The following is a 19,284-nucleotide window of genomic DNA, read 5'->3' on the forward strand; positions in this document are numbered from 1 at the left end:
GCAGAATATAAATGAACCCCTCCCCACCAACTCTCAGCCTTCTTCCAGTTCTATTTCTGAATAAAATGCCTACTTTCACACATCCATTCAGTTTGCTGTGAACAATAACAAGCCACACCCTCTATTTTTCACATTTAATACCCTTTTTCACCTATAAATGTGGCATAATTTGGATTTCCATTCAGACCGACTTTAAAGTACCATTGTGTGATCTTTAGCGACATCTAGCGGTGAGTTTTGAGAATTGGAACTAACGTATGCACAAAATGCATTCTGTAGAGCAGTTTGTCCATTAAGGTCTACTGTAGAATCAACATGGCAACAACATTCCATGCAAGCAGACCCACAATATGTCGTTAGAAACAGCTCATTCTTTGGTAACAAAAACATAACACTTCATTGTGTAAGATCTTTATATACCTCTGAACACAGTTATGTATATTATATTGCATTTCAGTCAATAAATCCTTAAAAAAAGTTACACACCAGACCATTAAAGATTCTGTTTATACCTCGAATTAGTGTTAAGTCTATTTCAGATTTGTTCATAAGTGGTCAGCGGTAATACAGGTGTATTGGGGCCATCAACTTATTATTAATGGCCTGAGACATTGCAGAAAATCTTTATTGGAATTCCTGTCTCACCTTCCCTAATGTCCCAGTCTACCAAATCTGGCATTTCCTAAGAGACATTTTCCGGCTCTCCCAGAGTCTGCTTTTTTAATTCCATTGTTTACTTCATAAAAATTTTGGTCACATGATTTTCACAACCTGATGTGTGGTTTGGAAGATTATTTTTGATATGCAGCTGGTCCCCGTGTGACATTTCACACTGCAGAACATAAATCTTTCTTGATTTATTTTTCTTTTATTGGATTGTATTCTTGAATTGAAAACTTAGTTCTAAATCTATACATCCCAGTCATTGCTTTTCTTAAAAAAAACCTACTGCCTGCTCACTCAGCTGGGATGTGGTGATAGTTGCAGTATGTAGTGTGTACAGTATGTTAGTGTGTATCGTTTGCCTTTCTCACAGCAGCGCTTTGAAAGTATATGCCTTTTCTCTGGTAGATGAGTGGGCCCAGGAGGATTTTAAAATCTTTTATAGCGTCTAGGCATATGCCTGTGGTTTTAAAAGCATGACCAAAAATGGGACTGTTTTTCTCTAAGATGCATGAATTTAATTGTTCATAGCAATGTTCCACCTTCTCACTTAACCTTTAAAGATTCTTTTGTGGAATTGCTTTGTTTATACGACTTGTGAAAGACTGATATTTAAAGTCGCAATGTGGGATTTTTAGGGGCCACTAGTGGATAGTTTGAGAATTGCAACCAATCTCTCAGTTCTCCGCTCGCCCCTCCCTTTCTAAGCACGACGGTTGCCGCCATAATACAAAAAGATGGTCAGCTGAGACAGCAGATAGTAGCCGCAATGTTTCTTATAAAAGAGTTTTATAAAAGTATAAGCATAAAAGTTTTGATTGCAAAAACAAATAAAAACACATAAATAGTTATGCGCTATTAGTTAACCTCGCACACGAACAAGCACACAGCAAACGCACTTCACACAAACAAGTGGCTCTATCTAATGCACCTGCCAAACTTAAATGCACGCGTGCTTGGCATTGATTTTTTTTGTTGCCTGTTTGACATATATGTCGCACTGTACAGCCCTGATTTTATGTTTATGAAGTTAAGCGCTCATGTACATTAAAACCAATGAACAGGCTCGCATGAAGCTTCACCCAGAAAAGATAAAGGAATCTGTGATGACATGTTAATAATGGAGATTAATATATTGTGTGGTTTTTTGCCGAGGTGTCTTTTCTTTCGAGATGAAGGGTGAAGATGCAATCTTATTATGTTGTTTAATGTTGACCTAAATTAGCCACCTTGTCACTGCTGCTTTAAACCAGATGGGATCGCTTGCCTTCCTGATCTCTTTTCTTGTTGTGTGTGCACATGCATAAACTTGCTTTAACATTTCGACCGAGACAAATAAAATAAGGTTTCGCTACGGAAAGTAGAGACAGCACACCTCATTGACTCCACTTTATGGCTCTGTAATGGCTTCACAACTGCTTGCTGTGATTGTTGACTTTCCACATTTCCAAGTGCCCTTCCTAGCGCTCTCTTTTTCTTTACTTTTATATGTTCTCAAATTTCTCTCAATTTGTCTCAGTAGGAGAGCCGGGATATTTGATCTCCTACATTTTACATGAAGTGGTTGCTGTCAAAATCACTTTTATTTGGAAATTGTCACCTGAAGATTGTGCCTCAGACAAGCTTTCTTTCTTGTCCTTGGCACTGTTTATACTCTTGGATACTAGAGCGTTTAAAGGCGTCTTTGATAAAGGAGCATGCTAAAAATAATTTGATTTTCAAAATTGGCTGTTTGATGGGTTGCTTGAATTTGCTAGTTGACTCGTCTAGAAGATCCAAATCAACAAAGTCTCTTTTCAATTGACCACCATGATCCATTACTACAGGCAAGATATTTAATGTCCTTCAAACTATTCTTATATCTTCATCTCTTCAGGCAACAGCTGTGTCAGACCAATTTCGAATCACCCCCCATATCCCCTGAAACTCCAGCTGTGATGGTCAAAGGCAAAGCGGCACGCCAAAGGGGTCTCAAAAAGGAAGCCGGCACCCTCGGCCAATTCTTCCAGAAAAAGACCTCCATGATTCCTTTATCAAAGGTCCAAACAAGTCTTGAATGTCACTTCTCACTCAAAGAAGAACCGATGGAGGTGTGTGTTCAGCAAACAAGCAGGTTTAAGCAGGAAAATGTGGAGGAAACAATTACAAAGATGAAAGAGGAGAAGATGGATGCACCTGATTTGCCTTCCACATCACAAAACATTAAGAACCTGGTTAAAGGTGACATACATCTCATAATTACTCATGTTTTAAAAACCTTTCAAAATAATCGATATCAGACAAATAATAATAAATGTATACTTTCAATGTTTATTATTATAAATCATTCTCTAATGTTTGCATAGCTCAAGGGCAGTTTGTTTGTGAAAAGAGATGCATTAATTTTTTTATTGGATTGCGATATGCAAGTTTTCATTTAAGGTTAAATTTGACAGTTCTCTAACATAGTTTTCAGTTTTGTCTAAATAGGCATGTTATTGCCAAATGTTGGCTAAACATAATGTTGTATAGTAAATAAAACATATTTACATAATTTACATTATTGTTCTGATTCTTTTGCTCTTGTTATAGCAGACACTTTTATCCAAAGTGACTATAAATTGAGAATTAAGAAGCCGTGCTGTTTTAATTTTTTTGACTATTTCATTAAATTATGAAAGCTCTAAATCATTTTGAATATTTTGTGTTTCAGTGGAATGTCCTGTCTGTGGAGTGGGTGTGTCCCAACAACACATTAACAAACATCTAGACATGTGCTTGAGTCGAGATATTAAGAAGGAAGGATTGAGAAGGTATGGAGAATGACTCCCGTAGGAGTGCTTTTTTCGATTGCATGCATCTATGCTGGATGCTTGCTAAATGGAGATCTTTTTAATTAGTTTGTTGATGAATAATTGGGGCCTCTCAAAAGTACTTGAGGAGTACTTGTAGTTGAAAGATGCAGTTTTTAATCCTTATTAAATATAGATTACAGCTTAAGTGAGGGGCTGACATTTGAGTTTGAGACGGAATGATGGGAATTTCATTTCCTGGACTCCTTAATGGTAAAACAGAGCAATAATCAAAGGATGTAGATATGAGTAAATAACAGGGTTTTTTTTGGGGGGGGGGGTGAACTGTTGCTTTAAACCCATCCTGACAGTGTTTTTGTTTTGTGTAATAAAATAGTCAAATTGGTTTTTGCAATAGATGGCTTACGGTAAAATCTTGTTCATTTATTTATTAACGTTCCCCGCAGCTGGATATCTGAGTACATTTCTTGAAATACCGTGGAGTCTTGTGTCCACTCCATAGTCATCTTAAAGGCTAATTCACATACCATCTGTAACAAGCATATTCCTCAACAAAATGATGTTGCAGTCCTGTTTGACACATTGAAGTACTTGCTGAAGATGAACATGTCATGTGTTTGAACATCTACTTAATTTCTCCTATCATTGCTTTCCACATTGTAGTAATATATACAATTAAATATTTTTGTACAATTATAATATTTAACAAAACAGATTTTTTTGGTCCTGATGTTTCACCAGCAGTGCCTGAAAGCACATGACTAAATAAAGCCGAGCAGAAGATAACACAACCTCTGCCATCAACTTTCGATTTCTTCAGGTGTCTTTTTTTTCAGCAGCATGAGCTGGAAAGCTTTTTGGCATCACAAGCATATGGATTGAGCCAAATACATGCAAATCCCTGGGGGAAACCTGCTTCCACATATAAATCTAGCCGGGGAAATTAGTGTTCCGGAATGACCAATTCACAGCCAATTGAATCTAATTGAAAATCTGTGATATGACCGTAAAATGTGTAGTCCACAAAACACTCCACGTCATGTTTTAGGGAACTGGGAACTGGGAATGAACACTTAATTGTATTATATACGTTCGTTGACTGTAGATTAATCAGTCATATATTAATTTATGGAAAGGCTGGATTGAATTTTGATTACTCAAATTTACACCTGTTTGAAACGTGATTTGCTCTCTGGCCAAGTTTGTGCATGTCAAATTGTACAGTATATTATGATTGTCATTTTCCTCATTAACATGCATAGTTTTTTCCTGTAAGTGACCATGTACACTTTGTATATGTGGTATTTCAGTGGCGGAAGGCGAAAAGCGATGCCCAAGCTTGTGTACACTCTGATCAGTGTTCCTAAACTGAAGAAGATGCTGAAGGAGTGCCACCTATCCACACAGGGCAACAGGGACCAGCTTGTTCGACGGCACCAGGACTTCATCCAAATCTATAATGCCCAGTGTGACTCGCTTAACCCCAAATCAGGTATAAATTTCGAGATCAGTAAATGTGTGAGCAAATAAGCTAGTCGGAGGATGATTTATTTGCAAACGTTCAAGCGTGTCAGTAAATTCACCTCTAATGACAGGTTTTCTTATGATAAGTTACAGTAACAGGTGAAAAACAGATTGTATTGTTAGTGAAAGGGAATCAGGTATGGTTTATGTCCTTAGAATTTGTCGGCCTAAGGACGACCCTGCCAGAAAGATGACAGGGCTGGTTGAAAAAATACAGTATCACCTTCTCCATCACCCCAACCCACTAGTTTTCTTTGAGTTACTGTTTTCTTTCATACTGACCCTTTTAGAACGTATTGTATGTCTTTTCAGTGAGCTGTCAAAGCTTTCACAGCACATCCTCTGTTTTTCTTTTGTGCTTCTTTTTTTCTAGCTGGACAGCTCAAGTGTATATGTTTTTATTTTTCCCATACTGTGTGAGCTTTTTGTCCTATACAGTACAGCAGTGTTATGAAGACCTCTTGTGAAAATTGTTAAAATCTTAAACATAATTAAACGCAGCTTTCTTTGCAAGTTTGTATCGTCAGCGCAACAAACAGCACAGGAAATAGAAAAATCAACATAATAAACCGTCCATGATTCATGTTCAAATTTAATTTGCTTTTAACAAGGCCATTGCACATTGAGTCCCAAATTGTTTGCTTCCGAAATTACAGCACTTTAAAAAAAAAAATTATGACCTCATGGTGTGTCAAACACATTTACACACTGCCTCCGATATTTTGGTCAGTTATAAAAGAATTCGGACTGGGTTTGATTTTCATCGTTTTTTGCTTCTGTAGCAAAGCATTTTGACAGGTGTTTTGTCAATTCAGAGACACCGTGCAAACAAGCACCAAATACGAAAAACGCATATGAACATTTCGGACTGTATGTGCAAAGAACTTCTACAACAAACCTCACTTGTTGTAGTTTATGGTTTAAGTTTTTGCGTTTTCTCCTGCTAACAGCTGAAGATATTGCCAAAGAAATTGAAAGCAACGAGAGGTTAAGGAATCAACTGGACAGCAAGAGGAAACCTGTATGTACAGTACTATAAATTTTATTATATTTTTTTTGTGATATATATATATATATATATATATATATATATATATTAGACATAAACCTCAAACTTTGAAATGGATAATTAAAAAAAATTCTGTAAACACAGCTCATACCTTAGAAACGGTATCACAGAAAATTTTAGTGCTTTTGAAACCTTAACTCTTTTAAGACCCTTATACCTTGAAACCGATATTCGGCCCATGCCTAAATATGACATTCTATTTTCAAGTGATTTAACCAAGTTGCCTGTTTGTGACATTTGAATGTAGTTTCTACCTTAAAACCGAAAGTAGAGGGCTTTTCCTTACCGAAGGTCTGCATAAAAATGAGCTAGTAAAATATTTCAAATTCACATTTCATGTGCAGATTTTTGTCATGTGGCAAGTAGCCGTGTAATAACCGGGGTAATGTACAAGCAGCCGGCTGTTATCACAAAATAAGCCCTTCAGTGTGATACAAGACCCTCGGCTCCACCTGATCACACTGTCGTCGGGTCCTGATCATACTGTCGGGCTTATTTCTGCGATAACAACCGGCTGCCTGTACATTATCCCTCACATAATAAACTATGAAACAATTAGGGATGTAACGATTCACCTTGAGCCGGTTGAAAATCTAATGTTATATGTGACGATTGAAAGTCGGTTGAGATGTTAAATGAATAGGCGATACATGTTGTGAACAGCAGGGGCTGCTGTGTTTACTGCAAACTTGGTATTTTTATTTTACTAAGAAAGCATTTGCGAAATAATGAAAGGGCACAGGAGTTCATTTCTAAATTGTCATTGTCACTCATTTTGGGAAAAATATATCGTGAGCTGAGTGAATCATTACACCCCTTTAAACAATCGTTCCAATTGCGTTAAAGTGTTCATGTGCCTTTTTCATGTAACTTTTTTTTTTCACCACGTTTTGTGTTTGACAGGCAATAGTCACAAGAAAAAATCAAACAGCCGAAGAAATTGAGGAGTTACACTCAGTGTACCGTAAGTTATCGCTTCTAAATATTGACATTGAAAATGGAATAAGCCTCTGTCAGATTACAGGACGTGCTTCACGTTTCTTCACTAATGGAAAATTATTCAAGTGATGTCAACCGGGTCAAAGTAATTTTTCTGCTTGCCCTCAGTGTTACAAAATAAAAGTGTCCGCTTGATACATAACCATATACCGAATTAAATTCACTTCACACTTGTACCTCAAAGTTGACCGCACATAGTATTCTGTGAATGTTTCTGCAATTGAAGTGTTGGATGAAGCTTCAGACATGCCACATGGTTAAATTTTATCAATGAACTCATAAATAATACATTTGCAAAGAAATAGTATTAAATGAAGTCATTTGACTTCCTGAAATTTAAATTCACATTACAGTCCTAGTTTGGCACCTTGATTCAACGTAACCTAATTAGTGTTAATGGTTATTAATTTTTGAAAAATGTAATTGTGAAATGTGTCCTGACTGCTCTTGCACATTCCATTCACCCCATCAATCAGATTATCTTGCTTGGGTGCGTTTAGGACTTTGACTCTACAAAACATTTTAGTGCATAGATTATGCAGAGGCTTGAATGAATCTGCTCGCTTCAGTTCCGGTCTCTTGACGATTTTGGTATGTGTTATCTCACTTCAGCAACGCTCGGTACATCTCAAGCAAGCAGTTTTTTAGCAAACACCCAGCCCCCAGTTCAGTAAAGAGCTTATGAGATAATTGTGAGTGTATGTGTGAGAGAGAGTGTAAGCGAGGAAGATCCCTCAAAGGGTTTTGGGGGGAGGATGGTGATCAATAAAGCAAGAGCAACATGTTCTCGAGATCGATCTTACCTCATTAAATGTTCCAGTCCAGCTTAGTGACCCTATTTAGAATGCTTACACCAAAACATCAGACCAAAGGGATTGTGCCTTAAAGACATGCCATCCGCTGTTTGTTAAACTATACTGCAAAGATGATTTGCTTTTATGCAGTCTTCAATGACTGGGGTCTTCCAAGGACCCCTCAGTGCATAGTTCAAGATCAAACAATAACTGCCAGACCACCTGCGGTTCTGAGGGTCTCTAGGGTGCTGCAGTGCCCCGTTGATGATCCCTGTTCAAGGATAACACTGTGAAGGTACAAATGATGAGGCTGTCTTGTTTGCATGCCCGTCTGTTGTGTGTGCTTGTTTTGCTTTAACATGAACTCTGGAAATTTTGTAAATTGGAGTCTTTCATCTAGTAGGGTTGGTCCTTGATTGTTGCCAACCCAAATTGTTTTTGTTTATGGATGTTTATCCTCATTTATGTCTTCAGAAAGCCTAAATAAGGTTTCTTGTTTCTACCCTTTGTTAACTCTGCATTTCTGCTTGCGAACTGGTTTGAGCCGGTGGTTCTTCTTGCGTCTCCACAAAAATGAAAACCAACTTGCTGTAAATCTGACTGTGTATCAGCGGGGCAACACAAGAAACAAAGCCGTTGATGGTGCATAGGCATGATGTCGAGCCAGAGAACGTGGGTGATATTCGTCATGTTGAATCGATCAAACAAGAAAAGATAAAAGCTGGTGTGTGGTTAGGGCAGTCAGACTATGATGTCTGAGACGGGGTGTTTAAATATTGATGTGCAGCGCAAAAGGGCTCTATAAATAGCACAATGTAGAGATAAACTCTTGATTAATCATCAAAAGGGCTTTATGTGTCACTGACCTCACAGAGGTGGGCATGAATAGGGAAATGACACACACACCCAAATATCTTGGAATGGAGTTTTGCAGCAGGTTCTTAAATGACAGAAAACCAGAAATCATCTTGAGTGTAAAAAATGTTTAGACTGCAATAAGTTTTGCCTCTAGCTTTGAAACATACCCGTCAGCTCAAGTGATTATTTTATAAGCTTACAGTTCTGTTTAAAGGCGGAGGCATTGTACTGAAAATCTTTTTGGAAATGCAAATATAGTGTTCGCATATTTATTTATTTTTCTTTTTAATATTAGGAAAAGATGCCCATAACAGGCTTAAAACGTTGTGCACACAAAAAACTACAACTCATAATTTACTGTATATGTGTAGTATGCTTATAGATTGTGTTATTGGACACATGCCTGACCTGGAGTTGGCTTCTGGTCTGGCTAGTGGCTAATAATATAACTTTATATTTATTTACATGTTTATTAATTTATATGAATACTTTATTGTAGACAAATACAAACAATTTGTTGAATGGGCTGTGAAACTGCCTTTTAAGTTTAGCCAAGTAACAATTGTTCCCATTCAATACTTCACTTGTCCTGCTTAGCAGGACGCTATGTGGAACACTCCTTTTTCTCTGATGATTGAAGCTTTTTAATAACGGAGTGAATACTGCATGGCCATTGGTTCGTGCAAAGTAAAACTTTGAACCAATGGCTGCGAAGCTGCATGGACCTATGGCGTTTGAGTCCGCCAAACTCTGATAGCTCCACCGTTGAAAAGCCTTTGCAGTGAATTGGACCGTTTTTACCTTCCCTGCCGCCATGCGTAAAGTATAGGTCTGCAACCCGTGCCGGGCCAGAAAAACTAGCGGGCATCGGGTCTGGTTAATGAAACCCCTCGGGTTCGGGTAGGGTTCAGGTTTGTTAAAAAAATAGGCTATATAAAAACAAGTTTGTGTGCCGTGAGGTGTGCTTGCGTATTTGCTGCGTTGTGACCACAAAAAACACGAGAGAAAGCACACACAAACATAACGCATAAACTTTGCAGCACATTTCAACAAAGCCTGCTGTTAAATGCACTTCGGGCTTAAAATGGTACAATGGTACTGGGTCAGGTCAGTTTAAACAATCTCGGGTAGGGGCTGGGTTCTGTACCATAAAGCTCTAAAAGACCAAATATTCGACTGCGTTGTTGCAAGTGCCCCGCCGTCCCTGTCACTCATGTGGGATCTTCCTACACAGCGCTGATGGTCACAGCGAGTGAGTCTCATGCTTAGGGTTATCCCACGCTGAGGACGCACACTAAAAGAGACAGAATGTCCTCTCTGTGCTTGCGGATAGCTTTCTTTTCAGAGAGTGAATCCGCCCCTTGTGCCTTTGTTTTTCCTCACAAGACCCTGTGAGGGAAAAGCAGCAGGGTAGAGGATCTGAGCGCTCGGGGAAGAGCGGGCTCACGCCGCCATTGTGTGCCTCTCCTTCTCCACTCAGAGAGATTTTGCATGTTCGTCCCTTGGCCGCTGCCAGCGATATGGTCTCGTTTGGCAGAAGTGAATTCGAAGATGACAGCATCAGTGTTTGACCCCGCCCCTGCCATCTGCGGAGCACAGCGAGTTCAAGCCTGGTGTAGACTGTTTCGGGTCCTTACTGAAGCTGTGGAGGAGCTAGGGTTAGACTGGTCTTCGCCAGAAGAGCACTCTGTCTCCAAGCCACGTGGGTTTTGTTCCTGGGCTGGTTTTCGATTTGACCCGTTTGAGTACCAAAATTGCGCCAGAACGTGCACTGGCTATTCGGCAGGTCGCGGCATCTTTCAAATTGTGGACTTCACGCCCCCTCAAGGCATTTCAGAAGATGCTGGATCTCATGGCCTCCGTGTCTCCAGTAATGCAGTTAGGCATCCTTCGCATGCGCCTGCTTCAGTACTGGCTGAAACGGAGAGGTTCCTCCACATGCTTGGTGTCTCGAACATATGTTTATGTTGCTTTTAAACTGTCTATAGGAACCTACAAAGCTCTTTGAAATTGACTTTCATTCTTTAAAAGGAAGAGGTATAACGGCATTATTTATACATTTTTACCCATCTGAATTTTGACACGGCTGCATTATACAAATGCAAAGGTTTATTCTGTTAAGTAATTTTGCAGATTAAGATTATGTAGACTGTACTGTAGTATTGTTATGTATGCATCATTCTGTGATTCATTCTACTGCAATGCATTCCCTGTTGGGGTTTGTTTTAGATGCACACTATGATTAGACAAACACTAAACTCATAAGTGTCTCTCTAGAGTTCCGGCAGTCATGTGACCTTTTCTGTTTACACCGCCATCGTGGCAAGCAAGGACAGACAGGAGTGAATATGAAATGAATTGCGCCACCATGAGTTTCAAGGCAACAGAGTTCACTGCGCACTTTAATTAAAAATACATACAACCGTGCATAACAAAACTTAATATATTAAACATAACTTATCCTTATAATGCCCTGTGATGCTTTTAACGCGTATCAATAAAGAAACGGATACATTTCCTGAACTGCAGGATCCTAATAAACTCCTACCTCATCAACTTTTCATCGTCCTACATCAGAGACTTTTTAAAAGCCTGAAGTGGTAAAAATTGTGTGAATTTTGTAATCGATATTGAACTTTGGAGTCGGATGGCCTTAACCTGCTTTAACGTCATTGGAAGGGTAAGTCAATTGTGTTGTTGGCTAACGTAATCGACTCTAGCTGTCCTTGTTTGTAGGTAGCCCGCATAGCTATATCACTTGATCTTGCAGGTTAAACATTCCCCCAAAAAAGAAAATTGCCTTCCATTGAAGCCATGGGTGGTGGTCAGACATGATGGGGTTGTGTTAGGAGCCAACTGCGGAGCTCTATAGGCTGTATCGAGTACCTGGAGCTTGTCAAACATGATCCTACTTTTCTTCTGCAGTAATTGGCCTTGCCCTTTTTTGAAGGAAAGGGTCTGTTTTTATTCCTTGGTTGTCCTGAGCATGACACAAAATGACTTAAAGGAACAGTCCGCCCAAAAATTATTGTTTGTTGTTCTGAACCCGGACGTTTAAATCCTTAAGGAAAATACAATAGATAATTAAAGCTACAAGCAGCATTTAGCGGGTTTGAGCACTTTTAAGGCATCTAAAGCAGCTTTGCCTTCATCAAGTAGGCCGAGGACTCAAATCCTAAAACACCCAAGTGGACGATACACCCAACGCCTGAAAAATTATAGATACAGTCAGCAACGGTTCATAGACACTACGCATGATTACACACATATGCACATATAGTACACTTGAGGGCAATCATATTTTCAGGTTCATTTGGTCACATCCATTTAAGAAATGACCCCGTCTAAATGCATTGAGTTGCTGCCATGTGACTGGCCGAGTAGCAATTTGGGTTTACGTGATATTAAACTGGTGTACATAATAAAGGTGTGTTATGTTTAGCAAACAACCAGCCAGACATGTTCTATATTTATAGATGTGTAAATATGGAGCAATGTTTAATGCATTATATGTCTAACACTGTGTTCCTGTGGATTATTTGTTAAGGAGTAGCGAGCTTTCAGGTTCACCGTTCACTTGAATATAATAAAGGACCCTGTAATGGTCACACAAACACGCGCTCAGCATCGCTGTAACGCCCCCTATGGTCCGACATGGCTGGCTCCGAGTATCTGAGTAGCGAGCAAGACTACTACCATCTGACCGAATCTCAGCTCTGTCGGCCTTACGGTTTAGGCTGCCCATTCAGTTTTAGGGCAGAATAATGACAAAGAAGAAGAAGAATAAAACAGACAAATACAATAGGTTTCTAGCCCTACGGGCTCAAACCCTAATGAAGAGCATTAAACCGCGGAGACATTCTGAAATATATAATTGAGTTTCTTGTGCAGAAGAAAGTGAGTTTGTTTTGTCTCCTTGAACTCGCAGACCGCCGTGTTTTTTAATTCTGAGAACCAAGTTACCATAAATTGAGCAGTTCATATTAAATAATGTAAATGCAATGTGTGGTAACAAATTAAGAAAAAAACAACTGTGAACATTTTTTCATATTTCATTAAATTTCCCTAACTAGAAAGTCTGTAAATGCTGCAGTGGTTTGAGAAATTATTTTAATGGCCTTTGCAAAATGGGCTTTCAGCAGTTTTCACAATAGATGTCAGAATGCTTTGAAGACCTAATTAAATTTTGTGTGCATCTGTTTGACCAAAAACAAAGATGGATTTGTACGTCCCATATCAGTTGACTTTCCATTGCCAAAATTTGTGTTGCAGTCAACTTAACAGTAGATTACTTTTATGTTAAATCGGTCCTGCTAACCATAATGGATTTGACATCTAGGCCTATTCAGTCATGTCAAATCTGCTGAGAAAGGAAACAGTCCTCCATGTGGTGTATCAAAATCAGACACAGATGAATGTAATGGTCTTGTGTTGTTGTTTGAAAGCATCGTGCTGTTCTGATGCTGATCTGTGTTGGATATCTCTAGATCTTATCTCCTGGAACCTCTTTAGTGACCATTATTTGAACTGGGCCTTTGACAGAAGTGATCTTAAATTAAGCGCCTTAGGACGGACCCTCCATCTGCTTCTGTTGGTTTTGGCCACTACGTTTAATCTCAGGTTCATGGTCCACCATATGTCAGTGGCTTTGAGACTGTTGTTTAGTAAAAAGTTTGGATGATGCGAGTAAAATCTCTGCACTGTGAGCAATAGTTTTGTGTGTATGTAACACAAATTCTCTCATTTTTATTCTCCTAGGGAAGCAGCACAGTTGTGAATTTTCCCGTTTAATTGCCCAGGTCAGAGGTCGTCTGGAGACGTCAAAGAAGACACCGATCAAACAGGAAGATGGGAAGTCAGCTGATGAGACGGTCTCAGAAGGTATCATCTATATTTTCTTTACAGATTAGCTTGAGCATGTTTACCAAATAGACTCTCTTTCCCTACAACCTGTCTGTGTGGATTATTATGCTTAACTGATCATCAGTCGGTAATTAACCTGCAAATTTGAATAAACTTCAATAAATTGCTTTTGAGTGATGCCATATATTCCACTCTCTTTAAGCTAGAAACGATTCTTAGATGTATTGTATTATTAAGATCCATTTAGTCTCTCTTGATTTGAAATGAAAGCACATTTTATTGTATTAGTTTTCTAATGTGAGCGATGTGTTACATTAGAACCTCTTTTCATTTGGGTAAGTACAGAGACGTACTTATAAACAACATGCACTTAATATATATTGTCATACAATGTTTGAGAGAATATTTTATATGCTTTCGTAATTCAATTCATGTTTATTTATTTAACGCTTTTTAACATGTTGCATTGTTTCAAAGAAGCTTTGCTGGACAAATAATATACAGAAAAGAGAAAAAAAGTGTAAATAATGTAATTACATTAAAGGGATGAATTTTAAAGGGATGAATTTATACATTTCCACAAGTTATTAATGGATTTTAATCCAAAATATACATTAACTCTTTATATAGGTTGAAGTCAGATGATATTAACTGATATTTCCTGCAAAACCCCACTGACAGCTCAAGGTGTAAATCATTATTATAAGCTTGTCATTTATTAATTGAGGCAAGGAGAAGCAGCCTTGGATGCAGACGTTTGAATGTATTTGCTTAAAGGGATAGTTCAACCCAAAATTCTGTCATCATTTACTCACCCCCGAGTTGTTCCAAACCTGTATACATTTCTTTGTTTTGTTGAACACAAAGGAAGATACTGTATTTGGAAAAGATTGCTAGCAACTGAGATTCTAGGGGAACTATTGACTACCATGGTAGAAAGAATGATTGTAAATGTTTTGTTCTGTTGAACACGAAAGATAATATGAAGAATTTAGGAAAACAAGATGGGAATCTGGAACAAATTTGGAACAACTTGAGGTTAAATAATTAATTAATATTTTTTGGCTGTGCCTTTTAAACTAAATTAAGTTACAGATTGTGGCTTTAACATAAACCTAAATAACTTGATGTTAATAAATACTATTATATTGGAACTATAGTCATACATATAGTTAGCTTTGTTACACTAGTGCACGAGTACTTGAGTGGTATCCAGAGATCTGATTGTAAGCGTTGCAAGAGTTTGCGGTCCAGAGTCACGTACGGAGTACAGAAGCGCTTATTGAAACTACGCATCGATGCCTTGTTTCCCTTTGATAAACCAAACTGCATACAAAACATTCAAATATCAAATATTGTATTCGCACCCTTCGCGTAGCAGAAGCAGCGAGCGTTTTCAATCTATTTCCATGTAAGCTTTGCTCTGCTCTATAAGAATGGTTTAAAAACGCTCTCCAGCTCCGCACCAGTGAATTTATACGTATGTATTCGGTCAGGTGAGACCACTACTACCAGACAGACAAGTCAGACAAACATAAGATTCTTCGCTACCAGACACTGACACACAGACATGCGACCAGGCAGAGATGATGCCTTACCTCATGCTGATATTTTTTTAAATGTTTACTGTATTTACATTTATGCATTTGGCAGACGCTTTTATACAAAAGCAACTCGCATAGCATTATCCTATACACTTTTCATAGGTATCTGCAATCCCCTGGGATCGAAAATTCATTTTTTTTAAAACATTAGTGAATTTTTATTAATCTAACGGTGTTGTTTCCGTTGTTTACACAATCTTGTCGTAGTTCTATCAGTGCTCGAAATGAAATATAGTCCCCATCCCTAGTTGTAACAATAGCTTTGGGCAGCATTTAATATACCCATTCACAGCATTAGCCCTCAAAGGCCTTGACAATAGACTGCACTGATGATAAACCGTCTGCCCCTTGCTAGTTAGTGCCTGAACCTCAATGCTTTTATAGGTGGATTTAAGAGTCAATAGGCAATTTGCAGAAATAAATGGCTTAGCTGCCTGGCCTGATATCTCTTTATCAGTCAGTTTAGTTCCAATTGATTTTAGAGTTGCCAGTTCAATTGTAGAGCATATTCTAGATGCATCCAAGGTTTAAAATAAGGTTTCTGTCAATGGCTGGTTTGTTATTGTGTAGCGAAATCGTTTTATTTGTTCAAATGTGATAGACTTTTTTTGAGTATTCCGTCAGATAACAAGAGGCTTTTTTTGTTTCTCCATGTCTTTGTAACAGCTGCACATAGCATTCAAAACACACTCCAGCCTCATGCTTCCACGGTGCAAAAGGTGAAGAGTGAAGTGAAGAATGAGGTGATGGAACTGTGATCAAGATCACCAAGCCCCGCAATCAGAGACGCGCCACTCAGCAGGTACCATCTTTTGAAACCAAACCATTTTTCCTCCTAGCATTTCGACTGAATTTAGCGGTGGATCAGGATTTTGGTATTCAAGGCTTTTTAACAGAATGTTGCGGCATGCTGTACTCGACCACACACTTACATCATGACTATTATCCGGATGTAGCACAGACTCAAGTGCCTTATTGGTTTGAAATACTGATTAACAAAAGTGCTAAAAGACACTGATGTAAAGTAGCAATGATTATGCTTCAGATCTTAGGCTTTCTCAGCTATTTCATTAGAGTCTTTTAGAAGATATTTTTGGAAATAAGGAATGCAATTCATATGCTTTTACTGTTCTGAGCAGTCTGCTGTTATACAAAATAAATGTAATACAAAAACAGGTACACAGACTTTTTCTGCAAAATGTATTGACATCATGGGTTTGCTAATGAATTCTTCAGTATGGTGTGATATAGTGAGTAAAAACGGTCTACATTCATCATAATTATTGATTTCCCTGCTTTTTTGCTGTACTTTGTAGTTCACACCATATGCTGTATGTCTTTGCATCTCCAAGTAGTCTAGTTTGGGAGGTTAACTTTAAGGCATTATCTCATGTTTTTATACTTTGATATGTAGTATAGATGGTAGAGATGCCCTTGGTGCTTTGCTCACTAGGATAAAGTGTGCTCGGTGTCCTTTCGGTTATTTTTAGCATCTCATTGAGTTAGATTTGCTTTTTTTATGAACATTTACATATGAAGAGTTTGGTTCCAAAATGAGTTAACACTGTTTTAAAATGTTTTCTTAAATCACGTTTTTTATTCTGCATTTCAATCGATATCAATCAAACTGCAGTTGGTTTGTTTTGATTTAAGCCAGCGTTTCTCAAACTGTGGGGCGTGCCTCACTGGTGGGGAATAGAGACGTGACAGGTGGGGCGCGCCAAATGGGAGGAAATGTTCCTTTTTATGCCTTATATGGAAACGTGAGATCAAATCTTCCGGAATTCTGTATTCATGGTTACAAATGAAATTGTAGTGAGGTAGGCGAGGCCGGTGCATGAATGATAACGAGCGTCAGCTGTACGCGCACCGGTCTGGTATCACGGAGGAGATTGTGAAGCATAAGTGGACGAGCGACCGCACCGCGTCAGTGAGAGAGGACCGGGCCCGGAAATAGTGTTTGTGTTTTGTTCTTTTACGTCCTTGTTTATTTGATTTGATTAAAGATGTTAAATGTTCGCCGGTTCCCGCCTCCTTCCTTCCCTTCATGGAACTTTGTTACACTGGTGCCGAAACCCAATAGTACGGTGCTCGTACAGCTGACACTCGTTATCATTCACGCACCGGCCTCGAATCCCGGCTCTCGTCCCACCTACCTCGCTACAGAAATTTTTAACCTTTGTGCGGTATCCGGTTTGGTCCCATATATGGGATATTATTTCCGTTCCCCTGAGAATACGGTCCCAGATATGAGATTTAGAATGTTCAGTGACTGCCAGATTCAAATTGTGCTTTCGCGCGTTGGTTTGCGCTGAGCCAGAGACGGACGAGCTCAGCGCTGTCATATATCACAACTATGCAGTGTTTTTAACCTAATAATGTTTATTTTAGGTTTCAGCCATTTAAATACACATACGCACTAGTAGAACAATACATTTGGAGTTTGTAAGATACACACTCATGTCTGTGGACGCAGCAATAACAAATCTATTCAAATATAATTAGACGACGTGTGTTATTCACATCAGACAGACATAGTGGAAGTAACTATAAAGTTTACAAGAGTTAAAGTTCTCGGAGTTCACCGGCCAATTTCTTGCATGTATTTCGGGAGAAACTGATGACAGACAAAAGTCTCTGAACTGCGTCGCAAAGAAACATGGTGGCACCCGTCTGACGTATAGATCAAGATTATTTATAAATGACCAAACACTCACTTACACATTTTTGAGAATCGGAAAATCAGATAGTTGATGACGTGGTAAGCAAGTTTGTGAATATTTTGAAATAAAAAAGGAAATTAAGGCGATCCGTCATAAGGTGTGGCTGCGGTGTGTCACGTGACAAATATGACGCGTCGCCATGGAAACATTAAGGGGTAATCATTACTAGTCTACATGGAGTCTATATGAAAAACATTAGATATGAGACCCCGAGAAAAATATAACCTGGAACCGAAGTGCCAAAATAACGTGATATTCGGCATATTAATTGTAACAGAACAAACTTTCGCGGCCATATTTAAATGTTTTTTTACAGATTTCAAAATGGCACTTTTATATCTTTTCTATTTTTGAAATTAGTAGTGCACAGCTGCACTTTTATTTTCTTTATTTTTTTATTTCATGAAAGTTAGTATGACACAGCTGCACTTTTTTTTTCTTTATTTTAGAACTTTCTGTTATTTGATGTATATAGTTTGTATTCTAGACTCAACTTGTTACTCTGATACTACTTTTTAGTTAAGCTTGTTGCGCATTTCATTAGCATTGTGTTGGGGCGATGGGGGCAGGTGGGGCTTGAAAATTCCCCCTTGTCTAAAGTGGGGAATGACCAAAAAAGTTTGAGAACCACTGATTTAAGCCATAATAACTAAACAAAATACAGCTTACTAACACAATAAAACACAATAAAAGCATGAATTTTGATTAAAAAATCATTTTGGAACCAAACTCTTCATATGTACATATGTAACATGCTCTGCTAAATGCATATATTTAGGTGTTATGTATGTGATCCTTTGGAATCACATGTAGTAGCAAATACATAAATACACCGTTTATGACTGCATAAAAGCATTGCACTTAAATACCAGCACTACAAGAGCTTTAATGAAATATGTGGCATTTGTCCACTTCCAAATGTGTGTGTTGATGCATTTTACCAAAATATGAAAAATAGTCACGCCATTGTGCATCAAACCAGCTTTTCAAAATGTTTTTTAGACGGCTGTGAAGGATGCCATTATCGCAGTTGCAAAATAAATGTTGTGTATTAATCATCATAACAGTAAACTTGGACATGATGGAATATACGCCATTAAAAGTTTGGACAGTTTTGCAGCTACATAGTTTCAAAAAGCCCTAATGCATGAGCATTTCCATTAGTGTATTGGATTTGTTGCTAAACTCAGCGTAGACGTTCACTGTTTTCAGTGGGCAATAAAGTCGCCTTTTGGGTGTTGTTCACTGTGGCCCGTATCCTTATTATGCATAAGACTATACAAACGCCATTTAAAATCCACCAAAAGTTGTTTTCATTCACATTGCGAAACAATGAACTTGACCTTAAAGGAACTTGCAACCATTCAAATATAAAAATCAACATTTGTAAAGGGT

General features: G+C 38.4%; 1 protein-coding gene across 3 annotated transcripts in view; it reads left to right on the forward strand.

The window, feature by feature from the left end:
* Positions 1-19,284, forward strand: part of rad18 (RAD18 E3 ubiquitin protein ligase) — a 35,067-nt gene that overhangs the window by 2,403 nt on the left and 13,380 nt on the right. Inside the window, exons 5-11 of one of the 3 annotated variants that reach the window (XM_079459635.1) lie at positions 2,540-2,883; positions 3,356-3,455; positions 4,766-4,947; positions 5,930-6,000; positions 6,952-7,012; positions 13,458-13,580; positions 15,833-15,968. In XM_079459635.1, the coding sequence (XP_079315761.1) occupies positions 2,540-2,883; positions 3,356-3,455; positions 4,766-4,947; positions 5,930-6,000; positions 6,952-7,012; positions 13,458-13,580; positions 15,833-15,924 (973 nt within the window). In that variant the 3' untranslated portion in view covers positions 15,925-15,968. Of the gene's footprint in view, positions 1-2,539; positions 2,884-3,355; positions 3,456-4,765; positions 4,948-5,929; positions 6,001-6,951; positions 7,013-13,457; positions 13,581-15,832; positions 16,057-19,284 lie in introns of those variants that run through there. The other 2 variants (XM_079459636.1, XM_079459637.1) reach the window with 2 other exon arrangements.

Source organism: Barbatula barbatula (assembly GCF_947034865.1).
Source record: "Barbatula barbatula genome assembly, chromosome: 7".
In the NCBI taxonomy this organism is placed as follows: Eukaryota; Metazoa; Chordata; class Actinopteri; order Cypriniformes; family Nemacheilidae; genus Barbatula; species Barbatula barbatula.